This window comes from Phalacrocorax aristotelis, chromosome 20, assembly GCF_949628215.1.
Source record: "Phalacrocorax aristotelis chromosome 20, bGulAri2.1, whole genome shotgun sequence".
In the NCBI taxonomy this organism is placed as follows: Eukaryota; Metazoa; Chordata; class Aves; order Suliformes; family Phalacrocoracidae; genus Phalacrocorax; species Phalacrocorax aristotelis.
The window spans coordinates 3,361,242-3,375,731 of NC_134295.1; the positions used below are offsets into that span (position 1 = coordinate 3,361,242).

The 14,490-nt window shown below is 42.4% G+C and overlaps 1 protein-coding gene across 3 annotated transcripts in view; it reads left to right on the forward strand.

The window, feature by feature from the left end:
• Nucleotides 1–14,490, forward strand: part of LOC142066710 (lethal(3)malignant brain tumor-like protein 4) — a 51,524-nt gene that overhangs the window by 20,988 nt on the left and 16,046 nt on the right. For all 3 annotated transcript variants that reach the window (XM_075114529.1, XM_075114530.1, XM_075114531.1), the window contains 11 exons: nucleotides 705–793; nucleotides 2,064–2,168; nucleotides 2,814–2,949; nucleotides 3,447–3,538; nucleotides 4,523–4,674; nucleotides 6,344–6,420; nucleotides 7,822–7,907; nucleotides 11,711–11,821; nucleotides 12,972–13,086; nucleotides 13,193–13,292; nucleotides 14,125–14,304. In XM_075114529.1, the coding sequence (XP_074970630.1) occupies nucleotides 705–793; nucleotides 2,064–2,168; nucleotides 2,814–2,949; nucleotides 3,447–3,538; nucleotides 4,523–4,674; nucleotides 6,344–6,420; nucleotides 7,822–7,907; nucleotides 11,711–11,821; nucleotides 12,972–13,086; nucleotides 13,193–13,292; nucleotides 14,125–14,304 (1,243 nt within the window). The remainder of the gene's footprint in view (nucleotides 1–704; nucleotides 794–2,063; nucleotides 2,169–2,813; nucleotides 2,950–3,446; nucleotides 3,539–4,522; nucleotides 4,675–6,343; nucleotides 6,421–7,821; nucleotides 7,908–11,710; nucleotides 11,822–12,971; nucleotides 13,087–13,192; nucleotides 13,293–14,124; nucleotides 14,305–14,490) is intronic.

A 14,490-nucleotide genomic window follows, 5' to 3' on the forward strand; every position in this document is an offset into this window, starting at 1 on the left:
GATTGATTATAGACTTTGGGTTAAATTTATGATATACCTTAAAGGCATTAGCATATGTAAACTGGGGGGAGATTTTTAATATGCATTGAAAATGTAATTTTCTGTGTGTCTGACCACGGTCCTGCTAGAATGAATCCAAGCGTCTGCCCAAGTTGTTTTCATTGTCTGTGTACTGGTAGCTGCCTCTCTAGCAGATGCATCGTGGTATTAGCAGGTTATAAATGTATGTGTATAAACATACACAAAATATTGTGAACTGAACAAAAATTCACTTGGTTTTTTGTTCGTTTTGTTTTAGGTTTATTTCAGCTGCAACTATATGCCTCTTTGTGCTGTCTTTTAGTTTATATCTAACCCCTTATTCCTCTGTGAAATATCAGGAGAAGGAATTATTTTCCACAATTTTAAGCTATTATATCTTGTCCAAACTTCATGGTGGCAGCTTTCCATGGGCAGCTTGCCAGCAATCCGGGTGCTACAACTCATTTAACCTGTGATTTTAATTTATTTTTTTTTTTAAATGAGAAATGAGCACTGTTTTCCTACTGCTGGAATTCATACCTTTCCTCAAAAGTTGGGTAACACTGCCTCCTTTGGGGTGCAACAGCAAGACAGCGTTGGTGTGTACGTGGGAGGAGAAAAAGGGCAGAGCAGGAGGCATCTGAGAGAGACATTCATTTTTCTCTTTGTTTTTGATTGCTTAGTTGTTCCTGGGAAGAAGAAGGTATGGAACTGGGTTTCCTACTTAGAAGAGGAACGGATGCCAGCTGCTCCCCTAAAACTGTTCAGAGAGGTTGGCAGCTTTTTCAACTCTCTTGCTGTGTTTTTCTCAGGCAACATCACAGAATGACTAACTCGGTGTAGGTAGGATTGGAGGCTACCCTCAAGCCAGCAGTTACGTTTATGAGTTGTTTTGGTGCAAGCAGGCAGTAAAACCCCAACATGTTTGTTTCCAGCCCTGAAGCACTGTGGAATCAAACATCTGCCCTGTGAGTCTCATCCCAAACCAGGGTGTAAAAATTGCTGTTTGAATCTCACTCAGAAATAAACAATGACTGTTTCGATCTGCTTTGGGTAGCTCTGGGTAAATGGGCTGTTAGGCAATCTCCAAGTAATGTTGGAGAGGGACAGCTTAATGTCTTTGGTATGTCCTGCGCTTCGTCTGTCGTTGTACAACACCCCTTCCATCCTCCCTCTGTAGAAAACTGCAAGTCAGGTAGCTCTGAATGTTGTAGATTTGTCTCAATGGGAAGTGACTGTTCCGAGGGAGGGTGGAAGATGTGTTCATTTCTAGTCTGATGCATTGAAGGTGGAAGAGGGTGAATTTAGCCCGGGTGAAGCTGCCTCTGCCCTTCAGTGCACCAGCCCACATTAAAAATCCAGCTCCAAGGGAGCTCTTCAAAGCCAAGGGCAGTTGGCACCTTACAGAGTGAGATGAGAAGGAAAGTCAGGCAACTGCAATGGATGCAACAAGCCATTTGCAATTCCAGTTCAGATTTGTTTCAAGCCTTTACTATACTTCAAATGTTTAATTTGGATTAAGTCTTCAGATAAATGAAAACCACAAACGTTTTCTGGAATGGCTGTGTAAATGGGCTCCAGATCAAACATGCCTTGTCCGTTTTACCACTTGAAGATGAGGAATTACCTTTTGGGAAAGTCTGGACTGTTGACCTCGTGCTGACACAGGCAAAGTGATTTTGGCTTTCCTGGCTCTTTGTTTCTGCCAGTCCTCCTACATTGGGCTGTGAAGGGGATTCTTTTGTGTTTGAATAGAGCTCATTTCTGCATCTGCTGAAAGATTTGTTCAAAGCTAATTGCAACAGGCTTGTGGCTCAGTGTTTTTGAGAGATTAATTAGAATAACAAGTAAATCTGAAATATGGTGATCATGCCATTATTGATGTCCGTACTTGCACCTGTCTATTAAAGCAGCAATCATTTTCTTTCAGAGGATTTTCTTCTCCGAGTTGAAAATTTGAAGCCTTAAGTACATCTGATGACTGCTCTGCAATAGATTTTGTCTTCAGGAATTAAATGTTTCCTTCTTCCCCCCCCCCACAGAATCAGTCATTCCCACAAGGTCGAAATGGATTTAAAGTTGGAATGAAATTGGAAGGGCTGGATCCTGAACACCCCTCTCGATTTTGTGTTCTCACAGTGGCTGAGGTAGTTGCTCTTCCTGTCTTTGGTTCCAAAAGTCCCATGTACGTTTAGGGTTTTTTCAATAAAAAGTAGCAACATAAGAGTAATAGTACTTTAATTCAGGTTTAGGAGGAGTTCAAGATGACACTGAAGGAATAGTGTTGTGTGGTCAAGGATCTGTGCCTGAAATCCTGCTATTGGATTTTTGCAGTTGTAACTCAGAATAGTAGACCTGTTAATTGCAAGCAACGAGCAAATATGAAAAAGAAAAATGCAGTTAGGCCCTTGCACTTAGTAAACATAAGCAAGTCAAGATGCTTTTATGCTTCTTCAGTGACGTGAAATCTGTGTTGATTTGGTGTAGACATAGAAGTTCTCGGGCTGCATTTGTACTCCAGGTATTGCCGCACAGTGATGCCTGCGTGAGTGCGGAATAGGAGGCCAGTGAAGTTACACTGACCAATTTCATTTTCACCTGTTTGAAGTGACAAAGGAGGAATGTGGAAGCTGGGAGATGTAAATGAGGAAAAATAAAACTCTTCTGAGAAATAAACGAGATCTTAAATTTACTTTTATCTATAAATCCAAATATGGAAGAATTGTTTGATTAGTGTTTTTCTTTAACTTCTTTATGACCCTTTATGATAATCAGAGCTCCCCTCACTATAGGTGCAAGGATACAGAATGCGATTGCACTTTGATGGTTATCCAGAGTGCTATGACTTCTGGGTTAATGCCGATTCCTCAGACATCCATCCTGTCGGCTGGTGTGAAAAAACAAGTCATAAGCTGCTCCCTCCTAAAGGTATGAAAAAAAATTAGAATGGTGTACAAGAAACCATAAATTCTGCTAAGAACTAGTTGTCCTGGCTCTGTGTGTTTCATTTTTAGTATGATTTTATTGTGGAACTCGATCTCAGTGGCTTAAAGGGAAGAGGTGTAACTAATACGGTAAATCACAAAAGAACAAAACAGCTTCCTTTTGGTACTCCCAAAGATTGACGTTGTTAGTCAAATTAGAAACTCTTTATTGGATGAGTGTGTAAAGCAAGGAGTCGCTTTGGAGTTCAGAACTTGTTTCTTTCTTGCACTCAATTTCCTAGAAACATTTGAAGGTTGAGATTAATGATTGGGCATTATACTGAAAAAGAGATGTTTTAGCTGAAACGCGTAACCCCTGAAGATTGTAGAAGGGCAGTTAGCATGCAAAGTTCATATTCTTCCCAGGTAATTTCCATTTCTGAAAAACCAATCTGAATGTAACGGTGCTGTGTAAAACAATCTTTTTATCTGTCTCTTTAGGTTTCAAAGAGGGAGAATTTAATTGGACTTCCTATTTGAAGAATTGCAAAGCTCAAGCAGCTCCAAAAAGCCTTTTTAAGACCCTCAGCACTGTAAGTGGTGATACTGAATACAAGATGTTCCAAATAGGTCTGTGGCTAAGTGAGTTTTGACCAGAATATTTACACATTTTTAATATGCTTGTGTCAGAGGTACAACCATGGTACAATCCGGTACAAGCTATTTCCTGCTGTGATTTATTTTTAAGATGGGAAACTAGTACAATTTCTCTTCCTTCCCTCAGTCACTGACTTTCCAGAGAGAGAATTTGTATTTCCCTTCCTTCTTAATACTGGAGGAAAAGATTTACTCTACCATTTATTAAATATATTACAGCAGTCTGTTTTGCGGTGTCCCTACAGTCAAGATATTTGTGTCACTTTCCTCTAATTTAATAATTTCTAAAATAATTTCTGGTTTCCAGCAGCGTACTCATGTGTGCCATGGGATTCATTATGAGGCTGTGGATCTTGAGCATTCTTCATGCTTCACCTGCTGTTGCTTTCTTTTTGGTTGTTAGCCTCAGTTCCTGTATAACACTCCCATTTCGTGTCACTCGGATGACATAAAGTCCACAGTCTGGCAGATTTGACACTACAGATGGACGGAGCACTGACTTCAGTAGGATCAAGGCCTAACTGTGCAGCTCTGCTGTGCTTCTGACTGTCTCGCCTCTTTTCCTTGAAGACACTCTAACTTTTCTGCTAACAAGACAGGACCTGCAGTGCTTATGCTTATCCTCAGCCAATACTCATCTCTGCAAGGCGTGGTGTGCATCTTAGCCTTTGAATCTCTGGTGGTGCTGTGTACTTGGAGATTCTGTTATTCGAGCTACATCAGCTCTTTTTTAGAAATAGTAACGATCATTGCCAGAACGCGTGGAAATCTTGTCTGAAGAGCTCTTGCTAGTAACTACAGTGCGGTTTGGTCTGTGGATTTCAGGGTTACAACCTGCAACAAATGAGTTTATAAGGGTAATTTAAATGGCCAGACCTAGAACGTGACTGATTTCCCTCTCCTGATGTCCTGTTCCTCAGCCTGTCACACCCTCTGGTTTTCGTCTGGGAATGAAACTAGAGGCAGTGGACAAGAAGAATCCGTCGCTGATGTGTGTCGCAACCATCACGGACATGGTGGATAACCGTCTGCTCATTCATTTCGATAACTGGGATGAGAGTTATGACTACTGGTAAAGAGATTTTATTTCTAATATATATCTGCAAGTAGACTGTCGTTTATTTTGTTCTTCCACTCAGGTTATTATCTAATATTTTAAATGTAATCACTGAAGTTGGGATCTTAAGTCAGTTATTAAAGATCTTAAGTCAGTTTTCAGGAAGCTGAATAATTACTTTGGGTTTTCACAAAGTGCCTGTTGCCCAGTAGCTTCCCCTGTTGTTTGAGTGCTCGTCACTTGGCTCAGTGCAAAACCAGTGGGGTTAGCTTGAACTGCCCGTGAAGCATTCAAGGTAAAAATCGTTTAAGGAAATGCTGATGTGGGTTTAAGGCTGACTTGGGTCAGGTCAGGGAACGTTCATGTAATCCATTCCTCTGGCAGAGCTAAAGGAAGAGTAAGCCCCGTGAGTGACACCACCTGGAATTAGTAACATCCTCTCCTCCAGGACTAGTAGCGGGTGTTGGCATGTCTCTCTGCAAACTTAAATTTGGAAGCAGGCAGTACTGAAGCAGTAAAAATCCTTTCCGTTTCTTTTGGCGGAGTTTGGCAAGGGCCTTTTGAAAATAAAAGCAATTGCCAACATTTAGGCTTCTGAGGCCTGACCTGCACTATGGTTGTTCTGCATCTGAGAATCTTGATCCCCTGCCCTCGTGCTGGGGCCAGGATTATTAGAATATTAGTCAAGGGAACGCTTTCCCTTTTTTGTCCATGTTTTCCAACCTACATGAATGGAGCAACTTCCTTTGAATTTGTCTGTGAAAGCCACACAGGCACACACTTATCAAAATAGCACTGATTCGGTCAGTATTCTGTGTTGTCTCCCCTACCTCCTTCTGTTTGTTTTTCTCAGAATGGGCACCTGTTTGGTGGCAGGTTGGTCTTTCTTTGCCATAAATACATCATGCAGAGCTTTGTAACACCAGTGTTTCCTTCTGCAGGACTTTAGATCTCATTCCTTTACCATTTTAGCCCATGAAGCTTTGTTTTCATGCTGTGTTTCATTTGGAATTTGAAAATTTTAATGGCAAACATGAGCAAACAAAGCTTCAAAGTAGAACTTGGCTGAAAACACACAGTTTTTTTCCTAGATCTGAAAGACTGCTTTGGTCCCTTCCTTGGAGCAGATGTGACAAAAGGGGCTGTCTCAAATTGGCCCATCGCCTCTTTCAGGGACTGAGTGAATCTAAACATGCAGTAAAATAGGGAACCAGGCAAACTACCACTAGGTTTCAGCTAGAATTAGTGGATAACGTGCAGTTTTTAGCAAAGACCTTAGAAATAAATTCCTCTTCTTCCACAGTAGTGGTGTTTCGGTTAGGGACGGGGGTTTGCTTTTTGTTTCTTTGCTGCTTTTGCATTTTAGCTTGGATAATCTATGACCAAGCTGAGCTGTGGTTGGTATGGTGCATGTCTGGGGGGCTTTTTGTTGTTTTTTTACAGCACCAGACATTTCTTCCACCAGACCACACTTCTTTGTGTTTCCCTGTCCTTTGGGGCAGCTTAAACACCTTGAAAACTTGGCATTACAAATTTTAACGAGGTAATGATTGTCTTTTATGCCCTGATCACACCCACTGAAAGCATCTGCTAACCCAGCAAAAGCTGATCAGACAGCATTTGAAATTCTGCTTTTCTTTTTGCTTTAAAATTGACCAGTGCCAACTTTCCCTCCTTGATTCAGGTGTGAAGCGAGCAGCCCGTATATTCGTCCTGTTGGCTACTGCCAAGAAACTGGAACCCCACTGACAACACCACCTGGTATGTTGAAAGGGAGACTTATTTCATGCCTCAGTCAAAAAATGTGCAAGCTGTATCTTCCACATAGTTACGTATTTGCAAACTGCAGGTTCCATTCAATACTCTTTTTCTTTACTGACTGAACAATATCATTGTTCGTACCTTTTACCACTGCATTTTATTTTGTTCTCATAGCTCTGTCAAAAATGGACCGGGGTTTGGTAATTTGTAATTGAATTTGATTTCAGAAGGGAAAGAACTTTGAAGTATTTGTAGCAATTCCTTTAAGGTGAGCTGGAAGAAAGAGAAATCATGATTTCATAGATGATAAGATGGAATTCTGGAAATAAAGGAGTAACTGAAGCCACATCTCTTTTTGCTGCACTGGAATTCAGTGAAAGAAGAGAATGTTGGCAAATGAAAAAGGACAGAACCTACAGGAAAATCAATGTTGTTTTCAGGCCTTGGAAGTGCTCATTCACCTTAAAAATAACAAAAATTTAAAAATAATGTCTGTTGTTTGCTAGATTGACAGCCCTGGAGCAAGAATTTCTGTAATTACTGCGTACCAAGTTGAGTGGGTGGCACTACAAGATCCCTCGCATTGGAGGAATCAGCCTCTCTGCCTTTGCTGCAGATGCAAAAGGGGTTGTAAACGCTTACTCTTCAGCAACCTGTTCCTGCTCCTGGAACGTGCAACAAGGCTGTGGCGTGCAGCTCCCCTACTCCTATCATGATTACCTGTGCTCCCAGCAGAATCTGCAGTCAATTCCGATTTCTCTGCTGAGAGGTTTACATGCAGCAATTTGCAGGCTGTCCTATGTGTTTAGCCATTGCACCCTCCTGCCAAAAGGAAACAATACCGAGGCTAAAAAATACTGAAATAGGAAGGGAGAAAAAATAGAGCAGTTTCTTAAATGTGGCTGCCAGGGAGAGACATCCCGTTGTTGTTGGAGTAGCACACCCATGTAGGGGTCTGAGATTATGGTATCGGCGATGGAGCCTTTTATCTCCAGGCTGCTGGTTTTACTCAGCTATGGGTGAACTGGTAGCAGGAGACAAGAAGTTTCTACAATCTTGCAGGCACTCACACACAGAATAGTTAATAAACTAGGAAATTAATTTAGTGATGCTATACTCTGACTAGCTTTTAACTGGCAGCTTTCCCTAGAGAAAAAGCACTGGTTAAGTTGTACAGAAATTAACTCTTCAGGTTTTTCAGGTCAGGGTTAAAGCCCTGTGTAGAAGCTACGGAAACTTGCAGTGCTGCTGTGTGTGCTGTAAGTGCTGTGTATGAATAAACAGACTGCTTTCCAGCTCTAAATTAGCATCATAGCCATGTGTTACGTAGCTGTTTTTCTGTTGTTTTTAACAATAAATGTGGTTTTTTTGGTACTTGAATGTAAATTCTCTTTTTTTCAGGATACAAGGATTCCAAAGCCTTCTCATGGGAGAAATACTTGGAAGAAACTAATTCCCAGGCAGCCCCAGCAAGAGCATTCAAACTGGTTGGTGAACCTCTTTGTTTGTCCTAGATCAGGAGGGTAGGGGAAACTGCTGTTACCTAGCCTTTCTTGCTAGATGCTTTATTTGATGGCAGTTCACCATGTCTGCGCCAAGAAGGTGGAACTAGGTTTTTGACTTTCGAGTTTAAGATCATCTCTCACTGCTGCTACAATGAAACAGACAGCAGACTGCAAGGTGATTTTTTTTTTTTTTTTTGAAATGGCGTGCAAAGCTGTCTTGGAAAGGATTTTTAACTAAACATCTTCACTTGCTCCATTAGTGGATGTAAGGGAAGAGCCTTCAGGCCACACAGATAAAGGAGCTTTCAGAGGAATGTGTAAAGGGCAGTGCCTTGCCTCAGAGAGGGCACGGAGAAGAGGAGGAGCTGGTCGTCCGCTCAAGGTCTGGCTGTGTGGGCAAAGGGGATCTCCCAGTTGACGCCTGAGCAGGACTGACGCTGGTGAACAGACTTTCCAGACTCTCCCTTCATGGGGGTCAGAAGAGGATATCACTGGCCAGCAACTGTCAGCGTTTGGTGGCAAAGGGAGGAAGAGGTGGTGCGTGCGTATGTCTCTGAGGGGGAATGAGAAGTGTGCAGTTCCTCCATCGTGAACTCCGCATAAAGTTTTAAAAACTTCTCTAAAATATTTTCACCTTGCAGTTGTGCAAATTCTTCTTCCCCTGGTTGGTGAGGCTGGAATTAAGGTAGAATGAGAAGTTCCTATCAAGGACTTACATGTTCTAATATAGATCATCTTTTAGGGAGGAGCCAGCTGTGCCCTCCACAGAAATAAGCATAGTAACAGATGACAGAGCATCTCTGCCAAACTCCTAGATGGAGTAAGATCATCCAGCAGACTAAATCTGAAGATGGTTCTCTCAACCTTGGGAGCATGAGCTTTTGTCCTACATTGGAGTTCAGTGCATTTATCTGGAAGCTCACTGTGAGCAGAAGCAAAGCAAACACCTTTAAAATAACTTTATTTTTAAAACCCCATACTTTAAAGTTGTTTGTTTTTTTTCTTGGCAGCTTCTTCTGCACTACTTTCACCTTGCTAAATTTTGCGATATGTTTAAAAACTTTTCTGTGCCATCGTGACACTTGTCTTGATTCCTTTTGATGAAGTTAGTGTTGCAGGTTAATACCTGCTGCCCTCCAGTATATTTTGTTGGTAAGCTCTTTGGGACGGAGGAGGAAAAGCAATCAGGGAGGCCTCAGATAAGGGAGGTAAAAATCCAGCCAGACAAGTTTGATAATTGCTAGATTTCAGCAGGTGTCCATTTGAAGTTGTTGTAGGTTGCAAGGTGGGTGTCGGGGAATAGGAAGAAGCTGGTTTTGCCTCTTTAGAGAACTGTAAGGCCACAGCTGGAGTTATCTGCAGCACAGTTGAAATCCAGAACATCCCTTGGATTAAGGTTTTCCAGAGTTGGGGTGACAGCGTCTTTGATCATGCAGCGCAGCATGTGAAGCACCTTGGAGCCAGCGTGCAGGATAATGAGTGAAGCTTGTCAGTGGGACGCATTTGTTGCCCCCAGGGTGGGCTCAGCCTTTTTCTGAGCCATGCTCATAAAATCCTAACAGTGCTGGAAAACAGGAACCTTCAGAATACAAGAGCGAAAGAATGCAGCAATTGGTCTTCTACACAATGGAGGAACAATAGAAGTAGTTTTGTAGAGACAAATGTTTTGGAAAGATAATAAAACTCTTCATGAAACAGAAGGAAACAGTGAAGTACGACCTACTTAAAACTCCCAGTTTGAAATCCTCAGTAATCTGTCATTACGGCATTCCTTCTGCAGATTTTTCCACATATAAAATGTGTTGAGAAATGTCACCCGAAGGTAACAGGGCTTTGCTTGGGACAGGGAGCCTTTTTGGTACTGAGTACTCCCTTTTTCAGATTCTTCCAAAGCGAAGTGTCCTCCCAAGGGGGAATGCAACTGCCTTGTCTGCCTCTCTTCCTGTTTAATGTAGATCTCTACAGCCATTGTTTTGCTCCTTCAGGTATCTGGCTTTGAGACAATCGTAGAAGGGCCAATTCTGACTCTCGTGAAACTCCAGAATATAAATTAGCATCCAAGACCATGTTTCAAAAATGAGACGGGGAAAAAAAGGCATTTGATATATCAACAGTTAATAGAACTCTTTCAAGACTAAACCTTGTTATTTTTTCTGGCTTGGTTGGTCTGAAGTGCAAATGCATGGCACAGTTATTGATTTTGTTTTTTGTTATTATTATTATTCCAGCTTGCAATTACAGGAAATCAGTACGTGAAAATATAGGTTGACAGCCAGAACAGACATTTCTCACTGAGTTAGTTTTTAACAGTTTTCAAGAGGTATCTTATGTAGTCTGGAGACACTGATCATCAGCACAAATAGCAGATCTTGTGTCTGGATTTCTGCCTTCTCCTCCACCCAGAAACGCAGGAGGAGACAGCTTGGTTGTCAGCATCATTATTTCAGCCCATTGTCTTGGGCTGTCAGTTCAGAAACGTCCATAAGCTATTGCCAAAAAGGCAGCAACCCTTCAGCAAGACTTAAACAAATAGCCCTGCTCATCTTCTGGGCAGGATTTTGTTCTGTAGCACTCAGGCTCCTTCCTCAAGGAAGACAGACAAGGTTGATTGGTTCAATAAGATGCTCTTAAAAGTAAAAGCAGTTTAGATTGTGTCGTGCAGGTGGAAGCCTGTGGATAAATGTCTGCGTCCAGGTGAAAAGACTAAAGGAAAAAACTTGAGGTTTGGAGTCTGTAATCCCCTTAGCTCAGAAGTGGACCTCCTTCCCCACCCCCAGCTACTGGCAATAGAAAGGGTAAGGAAGATTGTGAGGGAAGAGTGATAATAATCGTCTTTTCATTAACCTGATCTTGTTCAAAGACACGATTTATCATCTCTCGCTAAAATCCTGACCTTTGTGTGCAGAAGTGAAGGAGGACGTGTTTTGAATGAGTCCAGCGTTCCATAACCCCCAGCTGCGGAGGTCAGAGCAGGAATTTGCAGTCAGTCATTTTAAAGATAAATGGAAAAATTGGTAAACGCTGTCTGTTCCTTAGAGGTTTACATCTGTGGTGCTGCAAAGGGCAAGCATCAGGTCAAAGGACATTCTGGAGTTTTTACAAAGTAGTTTGACCACTGAGGTTTGAGAGAAAAGGGTAAGTCAGCAACTGCAGGTGGGAGACTGGCACCTGGAGCTGCTCTCAGGTCCCGGCACCGCAGTTCTCGACAGTTGTCAGCAAGCAGATGCAGTTGTTGTCATAAGAAGTAGATGATAACCTGCCTGGTGAAGGTAACTCTGTCATATCCAGATGCCAAGAAGGATGTCACCTCGTGTAGTGAAGAGAGATGTCATGCAGTGGTGTGCTTCAGGTGTCCAGGTGTGAGACAGCGGTCTGAAGCCAGTCAGAGCTGGCTGCTGTCCTTGTCACATGTGAGATCATCTCTCTGCTGTGTTCGGGAGCTTTGCTGTCAGACTGCGGAGTCTGTGTGTTGGTGGAGCTTGTGGCAGTGTCTGGCCTTGTTTTCTGGTAGGGAAGTGCCTCTTGCCCTGGCTGTGAAATGCTCCTCTGTGCTGAGGAAGCTCAGGCTTCCCCTCGGGTAGTTTTGGGCTGCTGACAAACAGTCAGCTTAGTCCTCTAGGAAACTGATTTTAACCTCTGAATCAGTCTGCTGTGTGAGATGAGGGGCCAAAGCTGCAAAGGCATTTGAAAGGTAGATAGAAACTTCAGTGCATTTTGTTCAGAGCAGGTGACTAGCTCTGAGCATCCAGACTTCTTAGCATTCTGCTTACAATCCTCTCTTGCAGCGTCCTGCTCACGGATTCCAAGTTAATATGAAGTTAGAGGCTGTGGACAGAAGAAATCCCGTCTTGATAAGAGCGGCAACAATAGTTGACAAAGATGACCATCGCATTAAGGTATGACCTTGCTTTAAAGAGCCCTTGTGCTGAGGACTATAGTGATTGGCAGTGAGAAAAAAAACCTTTTGGTATGAGGAGCCTTGCAGATAATCTAGCCTACAGGCCTGCCCAACTGGAAATGATTGCTGCTGTTTAGTCCTGTTGAAATCTGATGGAATTGCCTGGTATTGTTAGTTACTGTTTTAATGTAACTATTTTGAAATAACATTTGACAGCATGATTTTCCATCTCTTAGCGGTTTCTATGTGATCTGTGCGAGTGAAGGCAGCGTTAATGTTCTGCTGGTGGGAAGCTACCTGACAATTTTTGTTTCCTAGCATGCTTAAAGGAGAACCCAAAGCAGGTTAAACCCTGGTACAGCGTCATTCTCCAGTATGAATTTGTTACATAAATGTATTTTAACTAATTCTTTTCACATAAATTTATTGCCAGAAAAATCTGTTGTGCTTTGGCTTCTGAGGAATTAAGTATGAGCCAGGTAAAGTGGAGGCTGTGCTGATGGAGGCTTCTCGGCCACAGGTCTCCTTCCCAAAGGATGGTTACGTGGGCAGGAGTGGAGTTTGCTCCCCTTTAGCCATTTGATTCTCAGTCTCATCACTGTGATTGCAAGCAAAAGTCAAGTTTTGCCAATATATAGTAGCATGTTACTCAGTTCATACATTTGTTTGAAACTTTGCCATGCAGACAACCCAGTAGCCTTTAAACTGCAGCGATCCTGACCTGGATCTGAGCTATTACTAGTCCCTTCGTCCAGCGGAAAATTCTACCTTGTTCACTGCAAAACTCTCTGAACTTGTTGGCTTTTATGGTGTTTTGGGATCCTCAGAAAACAAAACAATTAAATAAGCATTGTGTTTGCATAGATTTAATCTTTGAGTATAGAGTGTGCTGGAGCACCCCATGATCCCTGCTTTCTTGCAGACCCTGTGATTTGGCTGTGTCACCAGAATCTGGTTGTCCTGTAAAACGTAGGCGCAGGGGTCAGGAAAACACATAGTTACTCTGAGCACAAAGTAGGATTGTGCTTGACTGAAAGACTGAATGAATCAGCCCGGGCCGAGCAAGGTGAAACAAAGAGGGAAGTTAAAATAAAAGCTGAGTCATGTCCTTAACTGTATCTCTCACTGAGACCGTGTGCTTCTTTTAGATACATTTTGATGGTTGGGACCATAATTACGATTTCTGGGTCGATGCAGACAGCCCTGATGTTCACCCAGTAGGCTGGTGTGCAAAAACTGGACATGCTTTGCAAGTCCCTCTAGGTAAAGTAGATGACATATTGTTATGTTGAATAATTTTCCCAAGTACAGTCTGCTCTTCAGATGCAGGGAGCATTTTACAAATCTGCTTAACTTTTGTTATTACCAGGTGCTATTGATCGAGTGGGACCAGTGGGACAAGCGTGTCCTACTCCAGGCTGCCACGGTATCGGTCATGTCAGGGGACCACGATACGGGACACATTATACGTATGTATATGAGATCTTTTGTAAGGGTTCTGCCTGCGAAAGTCTGACTGCTGTCTGTAATAATAATGCAGCAACAAGCACCTGCACTGCACTGAAATTATCGCAGGGTGTTTACTCCGGAGATAGTTATAACTGCAGTTGCAGCTCCCTCTTGTGTCTAAATGTGCTGTTTCATCATAAATTCTGTTTATACCAGTATAATCATTACAACTGCAATGCAATCCAACATAGATTCATTACAATTTCTACATTCCAGCATTACTGAAGGAAATATTTTTGTAAAATAATATACCCAAGAACAGCATGCAAGGTGACAGTTAAAGAGGGAGAAAGCGTGGGTAGATCATTAAAGTATAAGAGTGAGGAGTGCTCATGTTCTGTGCTCTGCCTTTTGATTTCTTATGTGCTCTTGGAAGAGGAAGGTTTTTCTCGATTAAACTATTTTAAAGAGCAAGAAAACAATCTGAGGTGGGAGGTCTGAAGATCTAGTAGTATATAATGTGGTAAAGGGCTTTGAATTTTTCAGAGCAAAAGTCACAGGACTCTCTCATTTCATGAAATATTGTTCAAACGAGCAGGTTACAGAGGAAGAGCTCTTCTTGTTTTCTGAGGTGACTCTTTGAAAACATAACTTTGGTTTCTAATCCTGCTGTGCAGACCCCTGCTTTCCGGCACCTGAAGCTGGGTAATAACATCTCCCTGAGTGTTCTTGGCCTCACGTTTTCTGGGTTTGTTGATGGGTACGTCTGCCTGAGGCTGGTAAGACCATAGAGCTTAAAAACATGCATCATCAGCTCTTTTTTTTTTTTTTTTTTTTTTCCCTGTAACACAGGTTAGTTGGCTGCCCATATTCTGATGTGAACCTCAACAGAGAAAACTTGTTACAGGACCGCCTGAGTGGGGAGAAACCTTCCCCTAGCAACAGCATGCAGAAAGCCAAGGTGCTGGAGACTCCTGCCCCATTTCTGCTGGGAGCAGGAGAGTCTTCTCAGGAGGACTCTCCACAATCCAGGTGAGCTGAACCCTTTTCTTTGGCAGGTACTAGGGAGCAAAATCATTTTACAAGGCTGAAAACCAGAGGAATTGGCAGAGAAGCAGCAGAGCATTGAGTTCTTCTGTCTGTAATATTGACCCATGCCCCAGACACTCTTAACACAGAGCGGTGCACTTTTATACCCTCATATGCCTTAATAGGTTT